The sequence below is a fragment of the Zingiber officinale genome, chromosome 9A (genome assembly GCF_018446385.1).
Source record: "Zingiber officinale cultivar Zhangliang chromosome 9A, Zo_v1.1, whole genome shotgun sequence".
Taxonomy (NCBI): Eukaryota; Viridiplantae; Streptophyta; class Magnoliopsida; order Zingiberales; family Zingiberaceae; genus Zingiber; species Zingiber officinale.
In genome coordinates this window covers 86,862,538-86,875,342 of record NC_056002.1, presented here as the reverse complement: position 1 = coordinate 86,875,342, position 12,805 = coordinate 86,862,538, and the positions used below count along the sequence as shown (strand labels likewise).

Below are 12,805 nucleotides of genomic sequence, written 5' to 3'. Positions count from 1 at the left end.
AGATTTGGTTTGTGTCTAACATCACATAAAGTTATGATCATACAATCAAACATCTTGATTCTAATATTATTTATGTCAATAACTTTATATGATATATCATTTTCCATCAGGACTAAACTAGAATTCACTATTCTATAGATGTCAAATCACTCATTGTTTGGAGTCATATGATATGAACATGCGAGTCTATGATCTATGCATCCATCAGCTGTTCCGACTTAGCATAGCTGATAGCATATCTATTATGTTTGCAAACTTTGTCGAACTACATTTGTTCTCTGTAACATATTTCTTTATCTTTGGACAATCTCTCTTTATATGACCTTTGCCTCCACACTTGTAGTACGTGATTACCTTCTTCATTCTTGACTTAGAATGAGTCTTGTTGTCATTGCCGATCCATGACAAGATTTGTTCCTACCACGATATCGGTCACTATTTACCAGAAGTCCTTCTCCCTAAGAAACTTCATTGCTTATTTTCTTCCTTTAATGAAAACCAAGCAACGCACATGTGATCTCCTCCAATTTAAGAGTTTCCTTACCCCACATCAAAGTAAACCAAATTCTCGTACGTATGAAAATAGAAAATTCAACAACATTAGCACCTTGTCTTTGTCTTCTATCTTCACATCAACTTGTTTTAAATCGCTCACGATCTTGTTGAACAAGTTGGTGTGTTGGCTCAAATTGGTTCGCTCTGTCATCTTCAGTCTGTATAACTTTTACTTGAGATATAGTTTGTTTGTTAATACTTTGACATGTATTGAATTTCTAGCTTTTGCCAAACTATCACCGGTGATTTCTCATCCATGACATGGTACATCACATCATTTGCAAGACAACTTGATTATTGCCACTGCCTTCACCTGAAGTTCTTCTCAATCAAATCTCTTCATGCTTTCTGTTTTCCTTTCTCCTAGTGCCTTCATCATGCCTTATTATACCAACAAGTTATTGACCCTCCTCTGCCATGATCCAAAGTTTTCAGTTCCGTCAAACTTCACCATATCAAACTTTGTAGAAGACATCCCTGACATGTCGAAGAGATCCGCCAAGGCCTTGTTCTGATACTAATTGTTGCACAAAGAAGGGAGCAATACATTTAAACCTCTAACATAGAAGAAGATGAAAAGAGAGAGATCGCGGGGAGCAATGAGACAAAGATGCACAAGAAAGAGCAAATACAAGGAGGAAGAAGAAGAAGAAGAGTTGTTGTGATTCGGCGGCATACCTACTTCACAAAATGGTCGTAGTTTTATTAAAATTCTCTTTACACAAAAGAATCCTCATCATAATGATGATACTAAACAAACCCAAAAAAATCGTAACAGAATTCTGTTACAAAAAATTGTAACCGAATTTTTTTTGTCGTTTCTTTTTTTTTTTCATCTTTGACGTCCCTCATATTGTCTTTCACTTAGATATGAGTTACCCGTCAAGAGAGTTACAAGCAAAGCAATTGCGAGTGGGAGATCAATCATCTGGAAGCTAGAAATAGTTGACTGTATTCACATTGAGGAGACTAAATGAAGGCTGAATGAAGATTGGTTGAAGGCTACAAATAGAGGGTAGATGAGCAACAAGGGGATATCAAAAGCTGCTTATACAATGTCCGTTTTCTCAACTATTTTTTCATTTCTATTGTTCTTTTTATTTCTATTCTTGTGCCGAGTAATTCTCTTTGTAGGAAGGAGAATTGTAAGAGGTTTTTTCACCGTCGAAATGTATTAGAGTAAAGTAGTGGATGTCAAGAAATGGAGTAGAAGCCAAGAATTCTAAACCACATTAAAATCTCTTTCTTTGCTAATCTATTAATCTTATATTTTGTAGTTTTTTTATTGCTGCATACTAATCAACTGTTTACCGATCAACCATTCACCCCGTCGGCCTTACATATTAATCCAACAATCTCTTCTTGTCCAATTATACCAGCAATCAAAGATCCTTCCGCTAACAAATTGATACGTAACCTCGTCTCCATCTTCTCTACTTTTCCCTACCATCACATTTGGATTAAAATAAAAAATAAAATTTTCTCAAAGTACAAATTTGCATCACACAAGCTGAATCTAGATATTAGGCAGAGAATATGCATTGGTCTTACGAGGCAGAGTTTTTTTTTTTTTTTTTTTTGTCATGAAATGACGAGCAACAACATCCTCAATCTCAAATGTTGACACATTGCCTTGAGCTTCTATCTTCTTGTACGGAGAGTTTCTCATGTTGATCCTGAGACGAATTGATGGAAGCACTGAAAGCGAATGTATTCATCTTTTACCGCCTTATATGAAAAAAGCCTTCTGGATTAATCAACATTGGCCTTCTAGATTAATCGGATTATACGAAATATAAAAAAAATACAATAAATATAAGACAAATTAATTGTACATACAATAAAAGTACAATATAAAACTACATGCTCAAGGCATTGACATTCTAAAGCTTGCTAATCTACCCCCCACCCCCCCTCCCCCCCCTCGAACAACGTGTTTTTGAGCTACGTTTCTAAGGCAGGTGCACAAGGGCATGCTTTAAATGCCATGACGTGGTTCGTGACAACAGATTGAGACCAATTAATGCCAATGGAAAAGATTCAAATCAGAGGAAACGGAAAGCACTATAGCACTCCATTTCTGATAGATCTTTAGACATTTCTGATCCAACAAGAGAACCCAAATCCATGGGTTACAAATGACTGATTTTTTGTTACAAATCTGGATACTTAATACAGCAAGATCATGTAAACAAGAGCAATGCGATGCATTATTCTTCCATAACCTGGGGAACCTTCAACATCATGCTTGAAGAAACTAGCTTCAACCTAAGCTGTGGCGAGTACCACAAGACACGATATCCTAATGACAATTTGCCGACCAGGTTTTGTCATACTAAAACAAAAACTCTCGATGGATGGAGGAACCATTATCAACCAAGGCACCCAATCTCCAACAAAAAGAAGGCGAACACAAAGCTACGATATAGATGACTGTTTCCCACATTAATTTCAATCTGAGCACTTGCTGTTGGATGAAAAATTCTGTGAATGCCCAGACCCGCTGTTGTATCGCCATCTCAGTACAACTTGTTCAAGGACATCAGCTCTACTCTGTATTTGCATTGCTTCTTCCGCCACCCAAGACCTATACACAACAGACAAATCTCAATGATTTCTTGGTGAAACACAAACATATAAAAGGATCCTCTGTTCTCATAACATGATCATTTCAGTGACAATTACAATAAGAGGGCTAACGTTTACCAGTTGTCCTTAAAATATACGCATATGATGTGGACATTGTCTAAGAGCAGTCCAGAACAATAACCATTGTTCTCTACCTATAAAGCACATACATTATTGCAGTGTCAAGGATAAATTGGATCAACATATTGTTAGCGACTTAATGCCACACAAATAACTTAACCTCACAGATTTGTTTATGGTAATTTGATGAAACAAATAGAAACAATTAGAGCTAATGACATCTTTGGTTTATACGAAAACTATTTCATTTCTGATGAGATTTCTAAGAGAACAATGCTCCTAGTAATTCAGCTTAGTTCCTCTCATTAATAGTTATTCAGATCTAACCAAATTATGGCATACATATTCCTGTTCAATTCATATTCCCCTAAGAACGAGGGTTCCTTCCTTTTCCATTTTGTGAACCAAGCATGATATAAGGCTTTCCATAGATCAGGTGACAAGAAGCAAAACACCAGATGTTAAAAGAGAAATTGGAAGATTACCATTAATTTACAAGTTAGTCAAAGCCACTTAGTATCTTGACAATTTATGAAAGACCCATCATATGATATGCAAGCCCAGGTCCATTCCACAAGTTTGATTCTAATGTAAATGAACTGCACGCAAAAGAAGATGGACAAAATGTTTAATACTTTTTATGCAGAAGAACCAATGAATAGCTCATTAAGATATTCATTTTTGCAGATTTCTGAACCATTGAACTCCACAATCTATCTGGTACTAGATCATGCAAACTAATGAAGATAAATTGTGAGGTCAATAAAAAAGTAATGTTTTATATTTCAAATAGCTTTTCAAACAGATCTGCTTACCCATAGTCCAGAAGATCAACCAAGGTTCCATCACTTAAACATGTTCTATCTAGTTAAAGGAAATATTTTAAAGGCGATGATACTACTAAGTCATTTCTACCTTGGTCAGTCACAAAGTTAGCTAAATTGTGGATGAACACATTGAACAATGGAAAACAAATTAACTGTTCCATCGTTTTAGCAAAACTAAGAATCAGAATGACTCACTGACTCACCTAACAATCCTAATAGCTTCTTTTTCGGCTTCCAAGATTGATTTAGCTTCAACAACTGCATCCTGCTTTGCACATAGTTCAGTAGAGTATCTTTCCAAATTTTGCTGCTCAGATAAAAGATCAGCTCTCTCACTTGCGAGATTATCATACATTTGATCAACTTCCTCTTTCAGACATTTTTGCAGTTTTTCCCGACAGGTGAGTTCTCCTTTCTCTTTTACATAGTCAATTAGACTATCATTTAGAGCTTTTTTCTCATCCTCCAGACTGAGCAATGCAACTTTGAGTTCCTTTTCAACCACTAAAAATCGTTCTTGTTCTTTTTCTAGCTCCCCCTCCCAAAACCTCTGTATATCACCTTTTTGTATCAACTCAGATCTGATTTCCTCCTCGTCATGTAGCCTAGACATCTTTTCAGCCTCAAGTCTTGATATTTCATGTTGAATTGCTTCTGCCATTCTGCCACTAATCAATACTACTGCAGCTTGTGCTTTGGTCACAGGCTTGCATGGTTGAAGTCGTCTAATGTTACCTGCAATCATATTTGAACCACAATAAACCATGAATATTGAGTTGCAAACACAATCCAGAGTGCATCAACAACTACAACCAAGATGAACAAAATACCAACCCAAAGAAAAACTAAGATATCTGGTTGCTTTAGGAGGCAAAAATATCAGAACTGAACAAGAAGATTATCCAGATCAAGGCTCCAATGATTACTGCCCATTATACTGAGCATGTTACACAGGTAGTTCAAAAGTCTTAATTGTATAAAAATAGATGCTAGCATCAAAAGTCGAAGATGCAAGTGTAATTTCCACAGTCGTAGTAAAATTATATAAGAGTTCCAAGTAGGAAAAGCTTAATAATTTGGATGATAAAACAAATTATCCAATCCATAGTAAATCAGTCCATCTAAAATTTCTTGGGAAATGTCCTATTTTCTAACAAAAGCAAAGTCATTTTTTATATATTTTATATTTAAGACAATTATATATTATCTCCAAAAAATAGACCTCATTTTACTCCATTTTAAGATACCTCAAAAACACTACTACTATGTCTATCATAGAGTTCAATGGAGGATAGACCAAATAATACTCATGCAGTTCAGGTAAACACTGATGATCTACGTGCAAAAACAACAACACATCATCATGTTTGTTGATTCAATACATTTCTTTCAGGAAATAAATACACAGAAACAAACTAGTCTCCCCACTTATGATTTTAAGAAAGCTCTATCCGAACTGTTTTCAGACAGAAGATCTAGCAAACAATACTGATCATTTAACTGTAACACTACTTTGGGTGGGGTGGTGGAGGATGGTTGGGGGAGGAGGGGAAAATGGAAGTAATTCTAAGCATAATATTTACTGAAACAATAACACTGCTACAGGATGCCCTTTGCAGTCTAACAGGAAATAGCTAGCATTTTGAGGGAAGCTGCAGGGCAATATAAAAGGTAAGTTTTAACTTATTAAACAAAAGAGTGAAGCATATACCAAAAGTTCTTCTTGTTATGCTGTTGTCACTGGCCATCAGATCTACCAATACATGTGGTGATACATCTCTATCGGTGGTAATATCGAGAATGTTCACTTCATTTCTTAACATCTGGACTGTAAATAAGTCAGAACACTATCATATGAAGAGCAAATTATGGTTCACATATTCACTTTGACAAGCAAACAATAAGAGTTATGTTTTACCTCCACATCAAATTTAGAGGGAAGTGAATATTCTAAGAGAGCTTTCCAGTTTAGCAGATCAAACCGTGATAGGAAACTACCAAGCAAATAAGGAAATTATTTGGATGATGCCCAAAAAGAAAAAAAAAAAAAGATGGATACTGTCTAGAGTACCTTTGTGGTAAAAGTTGAATTTTTTTTGGGCCACTAACAACACCATTGTTCAATGTGCTAGTAAAGGTCAAAGCAGATAGTTTGCTGAGGACTATGCCGGCTTCTGCAAGTGCTTTTGTTTTAAATTAATACATTAGAACCAAGGTCAATATAGTCTCCATACCATTAACACAATTTCATGAAACTTACACTGAATGTACCAAAAATCAGGGTTGTCAGGATTCACATCGTCAAAGAATGTAATGACTGGACCAACAATCACAGGATTTGAGAGTATCTTGTATTTTGGGTTCCTGTATAGTATGCAGACAATGAATCAAAAATTTATTGGCGGTAATTCCATAAATAACTATTATTAAGAAAGGATTTCTGGTAGATGACTTCAGCTAGAGTCCTATTCTTGAAACAACCTTTCTAAACAATTGATTTTAATAAACCATCTTGCATATTCGCTCCTGGTACACAATTCCTCAGCAATGACATCATCTTCCATAATCTGGAGAATGCAAAGAACTTAGACAAACTGGAACATGTAGATCAACTAAACTCCCAATATTATTTGTGAGTAAAATGCGTCCACCCCACTTGGACTTGGAGTATGAGGATATTGCATGTAAATCCTTGGATAACGAAATCACCATTTTTCTTTTCATCCATGTAGCAAATTTAAGTGTAAAACTAAAATCAAAATCAAAATCAAAACAAAAGATATTACTTTTCTGCATGGAAATTCAAAATAAATGTCACATGAATTTTACTTTTTTACTTGATTTGATTAATTATATCATGTCCTTTAAATTAAGGATTGAAGTACCAAATCTCTAATTGGCGGGGTACATAGAGCACCCCAAACTCCATAGCCGATGTATGTAATTTATGCAAGACTTCTGTCAAAAAATGATAACAACTCTTGACTCTGATAATGTACAACCATTATCTTCATCTACTTATATGTACTAAGAAAATCACCTAAATAATCCACTTGAACTGATTTCTATAGGCTAGTAAAGTCAATTAATAGAGTAACTTCTTGAAGTGCACAGGGAAAGTCATACTTTTATAGCTCAAAAATTGAAAAAAGCGTGATATATACAACAGATGCCACACAATCAACTTAACAGTTAATATAGACAAAAGAAATCCAACATCAAAGGATAGATATCTGACTGAACATGATTCTGTTTAATGCATTTGCATTTTGTTTGATATTAATGTGCCAATGTGGTGGTCGGTTTTTTCACAATCATTCACGACTTAAGAGTAGTGAGGCAGAAAATTGGAGAAGCATGCAACATCATACTGAGTCAGATTTCTACTAATAGAATACGAGCATTTAATTGGCCACACAGAACCTGGTCTATAGCAATTAGATTACAACTCATCTGAAGTCTAAACTCCAGAGTTAAAATATGGTCATGTGCTTTGTGCATCTGTCAGTGCAATTTCACTAAAAATGCATTTTTCAGAAAACTCAACAATGGACCCTGGGGTTCTAGGCTTCTGGCAACAAACCTTCAGCTTTATCAAGACAGATACAGCTTCCTGTTGAATGACGTCGGGTGCAACTGGAATAACAACTTCTTTTCTCCCTCCAGATTCTTTAACATTCAAAGAAAACAAAAACAAAGTAAGCACAAAAACTAGAATATCACGTAAAATTTTAAGTAAACAAATAACAAGACTGGAAAAAAAATAATAATAAATCCAGTAGTATATACTCCAGTACAGGAGCATATCTATCCCACTAGATTTAACAAGGAAATATTAGAAATTCATATTAGTTGCATATATATTTATATATTACAGATAAAACCAATCAAGCCAAATAAGCATGTAAACTGAATCAAAATCAACCTGAAGATTGAACTGAATTTGCACTTGTGCCGTTATATTTTTTTAGTTTTATTATTAAGTTATAAGATTTATTGACTAAATTTTATCTTATAAAATAGAACACAAAAACTAAATTGAAATTATAAATTTTTGATAAAAAATTTATAAATATTGAATGATTCACAATAAACATCAATGAAAAATATTTTCTATTATTTTAAAAAAAAATAAATTTAATTTTATATCTGATTTGGATCACAGATAATCAAACAGAAACTGAAGTATTTGTTTTTCATCCTGTCAATTCAAACCAAATCAAACTGAGTTGGTCAAGAAACAAAATTGAATCAGAATTACAAGCTAGATTTGGTTTGAGTTGAAACACTCTCGCATCTCTCATTGTTTTAGTTCACGTTCTCTAGTCGCTGGCAATCAGCAAGAGTGTCGATAACCCCATCACCAAAACCTAGTTTGGTAATCGAGTTGCACTGTTCTGTCATCTACCCCTCGTCATTGCCGCTTGCCACTGCTCTCGTTATATTATCTCTGTTAAATTTTTTGTTTGTTATGCTCATCTTCATACATTGCTCATCATCTCATCTGTGTATTATCTAATCTATCCATATTAAAGTTATTGTTCTTAAATTTAATGACCCCACTAGGATAATTTCCTGGTCACTACTCTGCTTATATCCAAGATGACAACCAACAAAAAAAATGTATGCACTCTAATGATTCACACTCATCCTTATCATGCAGATACTACTACAGACAATTAATAAGCCATGAAATCATAGTTTTAGTTAAATACATCTGAATCAGAGTAACAATAATAAACATGCTGAAGCATTCCCTTTCAACTCAACTTCTTCCTCAATCTTGGACTCTGAAATCTCATCAACAACAGATTTGGAGGATGCAACATCCCCTTCTGGATGTTTTTCAGATGTTAATGGCATCAACTTCTCTTGAATCGCATTTGGTGGAATAGTAAAGCAAAACTGAAAGCCTGCAGAACATAATGTATGTTGTCAAAATGTCAAAACCAGATACTACACAAGAATATACAAATTTACAGTTTATAGTAGATAAAATCCCAATAAAAAATATTCAAAATGATATAACACTATTAGAATTCTTTTAAGTTCTAAAACCACAAGCAGACGGCTTTCCCAATCAAGAGAAATGGATGGATACTAGAAAATAAGAAACAGGCAATGCAAAGTGAGAATGATACAGAATCTCTACAGTTGTCTCCATAAATATGTTACAGTAAGTTTCCTCATAAGCAAACTTACTCAAAATCAAATGAAACCAATCGATGCATCAGAAAACATACATAAAACAATAAGGCAAACTCAATGGCTCGAGCTGATAGCACAGAGCTTAATCAGTAAATGCACTTGCCAGCTGTTAGCTAGTGAATTATTCTTCTGTAATAGCAAGTCACACTAGAAGAAAAATAGGAACAACTAGGAAGGAGTGAACAGATAATCATGTATATTCTTAACAAATTCATAGAATGTCAACTTATTTCAACATTAAATGTGTGGTCTCCATCATCGTGAGTAATGGAGTAAACTACTAATCAATAAAAGGAAGAAATGTTGATGTTAATATTACATCTAATCTAGCAGTTATGTTATTTAACAATAAGTTAATTAACTATATATTCCAGTAAGAGGAAAGTAGCCATGAATATAATGCATAGGAGAAGGTTATTCTGAAAAAAAAAAAAAAAAAGAATTTGGCAAAGAAATTAGCATTTAAAAAGAAGAGAGCAGAAAACAACGATGCAGAACAGAACTTCAAGTTAACAACCTCAACACACATAAGATGAAAAAAAAAAGAATTCTATTGGATTTATGATCTTAACAACATGATTTGACGGCTATTTACTCAGAGAACTGATCTACATTGCGATAAAATTGAACCAGTAAGGAAATTCCTCTATGGCGTACAAAGTTGCAAGAATTCTAGAGTAGGAATTATTGAATAAAGAGATAGATAATAAGATGTGAACAATACAGAGAATAGGACTCGTAGATCAGAAACCTTTCTTTAACTGACAGAAATACGTGAGCGCGGCCAAAAAAATCGCAGCAGAAGCCCCAATGGTAACGAAGTGAAGTCTCGGCCCTGCTGCAACCAGAAAACAGTTGAGAATATAGTTCGTAAAGAGGCAGTTAATCTCTGCCTTATTTTACCCTAGATAAATTGAAAATGAACAAGTATAATCCGATTAAATTGTTTACCATATTTCAATTCCTCGATCGTCCGGCGTCTAGGAAGGAACCAGCCTTCGACGCCGTCATTCGAGCTGCCACTCAGATCAGCCCAAGAAGCTTTGGTAGAGGAAGCGGGAGGCGAGAATCTCGGCCACCTGGAAGGTCTGGAGCGGCAGGAAGACGGGCGGGCGACGGCGGAGAGTCGGTGCAGCGTCTCGCTTGAGAGGAGCATTCCCGGGGAGAAATGCAGCGAGGAGACCATCGGAGGCTGATGATTGTTCTAGAAGAGGATGAGGAGCTGCTCCCTCGCGCCTTTCTCAGAGCATGGAAATCTCCGCTACATGGGGCACCGCCTTGGCCGCGGATGGGAAGAATGGAAGCTTCTCGGCTTGCTTTGGCTCGGCTATCCTTCCATCGGTCGCTCCGCTTCTGCCGGTCCGCCCACGACACGAATCGCGATGGTTGGTTCAATGGCCCACAAGCAACATTTGAATTAAGATGAGCCTGTCCCAACAATAAGCGAGGTAGCGGAACTAGATTTATGAGTAACTTGTCCTAAATTTCATACATACAAATTTAATTTTCTCCATAAAAAAAATTATTCTCATTTCTTACCTATAAATTTCTATATGCTTCAGCTTCCTTTCAACATCATAATAAATAAATATCGATTTACTTAATTATTCTTATTTTTTATATAAAAATTTTAAAAATAAAATATAATTTTTCTTAAATTTAATACATTATATATTCAAATTAAAATCTAGTATATTTATTATTAAATTGAACATGATTTTTTTCTACCTGATCAATTAATTGGGAGTTTATATCAATCGATTGACTTAGGCTCATAATTGATTCAGGCTAAGTCAATCAATTGGTATGTCTCTCAATCAATTGGTAGAAAAAAAGTCGTACTTAATTAGATAAAAAAAATAAATTTAGTTAAATTGTGTTGAATTTACATGAATTATCTCATTTTAGAATTTTTTTACCTATAAAAAATAATGAGGATTTCTATCCCTCGGTACAAATCGATCTTATTATCAATTAATTATTCTCAATTGATCGGAGTTGCCCAATTAATAGAATAAATACTATATTCTAATTAAATGATGATAAATTTAGGAGAAATTATACCTCATTTTATATTTTTTTTTATATTTTAAAAATACGAGGACAATTAAGTAAATTGATCTGCATTAGAGAATTGAAAGGGAACTGAAGCAAATAAAAATTTACATGCAAGGAGTGTGAATAAATTTTTCTTGCTTCCCATATGCAAAACCTCATCTTTAGATACTTACATCAAGTTATGAATAAAACTATTTTTGGTAGAGGGGAAAGCGATGGAGTTGTTAGGAAAGTGGAACTTTATACTCTATGGGTTATGTTACATAAGGTTGACTTTGATTCATGTTTCCATTTTTTGCAAAACCTAATGAGAGCCAGGAAAGCATCCTCAGGATCGATTATATTTGGAGGATTGATTACTCAAATAGCTATAAATTTGGGTTATGATCTAGATGAGTTTGAAATCATTCATGGCAATGACATGATTGATAGCAATGCATGTCTTTCTATGAAAATGATTTGTCGGGATGAGAATGGTTTTGCCTTTCCTAAGAAGGATGGGTTTCCACAACCACTTCCTTATCCCGAGCGGACCTCTGTTCGCAACCCTACTAATTGAATGATCACTGATACCGATCCCGAGAATGTCCCTTCCTTGTTCGGAGACACCGAGCCCCACCATGAGCCTCGACATCTGGACACCTGCAACCATCTGGACACTTGCTAGGCACTCTTTCGCCTATAGTACGGGTCACTCTAGATTTGATTTTTCTGATTTTTTTCGCTTCTCTAGACTCGTTGGATGAGAAGCAGGAGGCCCAACGAGTAATGTTGGAGGGTCGCTTCAGGGTCAGGTGGTTGAATTTGTCCAGGATTATGATACGAATCAAGCTAGAATGAGAGAGTTTATGGAGGGCATGAACGTTACGTGTCAACAAGTTGATGGCCTCTATAAGTATCATAGGATCTTGAGCGAGACTCCTAGTTTTTCGAGCTTTCCTGTTGGTCGACCGTGTAGACCTCCATTTCCCCAACCTCCGTTTACCCGTCCTCCTCCACCACCTCCACCATATTGATTTCATCGAGACAATGAAAAGTTTAAGTCTGGTGGGGTGTTTGTAACTTGAAAATTTCTACATTTTTGTTTCAAATTTCTGCATTTTATATTTTCAATCTTGCATTTTTCTTTGCTTTGCTTGCTATATTTATTTTTTACTGTCACTTGGCTGTCCTTTGAAACATTTTGGTATACTGAGAACATCATTTCTTGCTACTATTAACTTGTTTAAGAGTAAAATTGTTAGCACGTTTATATCTTGATTCATGATGTTATTGGTATAATGCTATAATGTTTAGTGCACCTCTTTTCTCTATCTTAAGTAGCATGATATAAGCTAAGTATTGTACAGGGACAAATTTGAGTTTTGGCTTAACCTTAAAGATCTTACTTTCACTTTACTTGAACTTAAATAGTTGATTCATTGAAATAGTCATGATTCATCTTATTT

General features: G+C 35.0%; 1 protein-coding gene across 3 annotated transcripts; it reads right to left on the bottom strand.

The window, feature by feature from the left end:
* Nucleotides 1-2,652: 2,652 nt before the first annotated feature.
* Nucleotides 2,653-10,715, bottom strand: LOC122018741. Of its 3 annotated transcripts, none has more exons than XM_042576151.1 (10): nt 10,251-10,715; nt 10,051-10,134; nt 7,675-9,004; nt 6,573-6,658; nt 6,352-6,455; nt 6,163-6,274; nt 6,010-6,085; nt 5,803-5,914; nt 4,295-4,826; nt 2,653-3,142 (listed from the first exon to the last, which is right to left on the bottom strand). In XM_042576151.1, exons 3-10 carry the CDS (start codon nt 7,894-7,896, stop codon nt 3,007-3,009), a joined length of 1,380 nt encoding a protein of 459 aa, XP_042432085.1. In that variant the 5' UTR covers nt 7,897-9,004; nt 10,051-10,134; nt 10,251-10,715; the 3' UTR covers nt 2,653-3,006. The 3 variants fall into 3 exon arrangements, with proteins under 3 accessions (XP_042432085.1, XP_042432084.1, XP_042432087.1); XM_042576150.1 differs by having other exon boundaries at nt 10,051-10,137; nt 10,251-10,712; XM_042576153.1 differs by lacking the exon at nt 2,653-3,142 and adding an exon at nt 3,745-3,863 and having other exon boundaries at nt 10,051-10,137; nt 10,251-10,712.
* Nucleotides 10,716-12,805: the final 2,090 nt, after the last annotated feature.

Bases quoted from the DNA above. Each gene is read 5' to 3' on its own strand.
- LOC122018741 (XM_042576151.1), bottom strand. From the start codon at position 7,896: ATGCTCCTGTACTGGAGTATATACTACTGGATTTATTATTATTTTTTT. The intron at 6,086-6,162 runs GTACTCTAGACA...TTTGCTTGGTAG, and splicing joins ATTCAACTTTTACCACAAAG to TTTCCTATCACGGTTTGATC. The intron at 4,827-5,802 runs GTATATGCTTCA...ATATGATTGCAG, and splicing joins CATAACAAGAAGAACTTTTG to GTAACATTAGACGACTTCAA.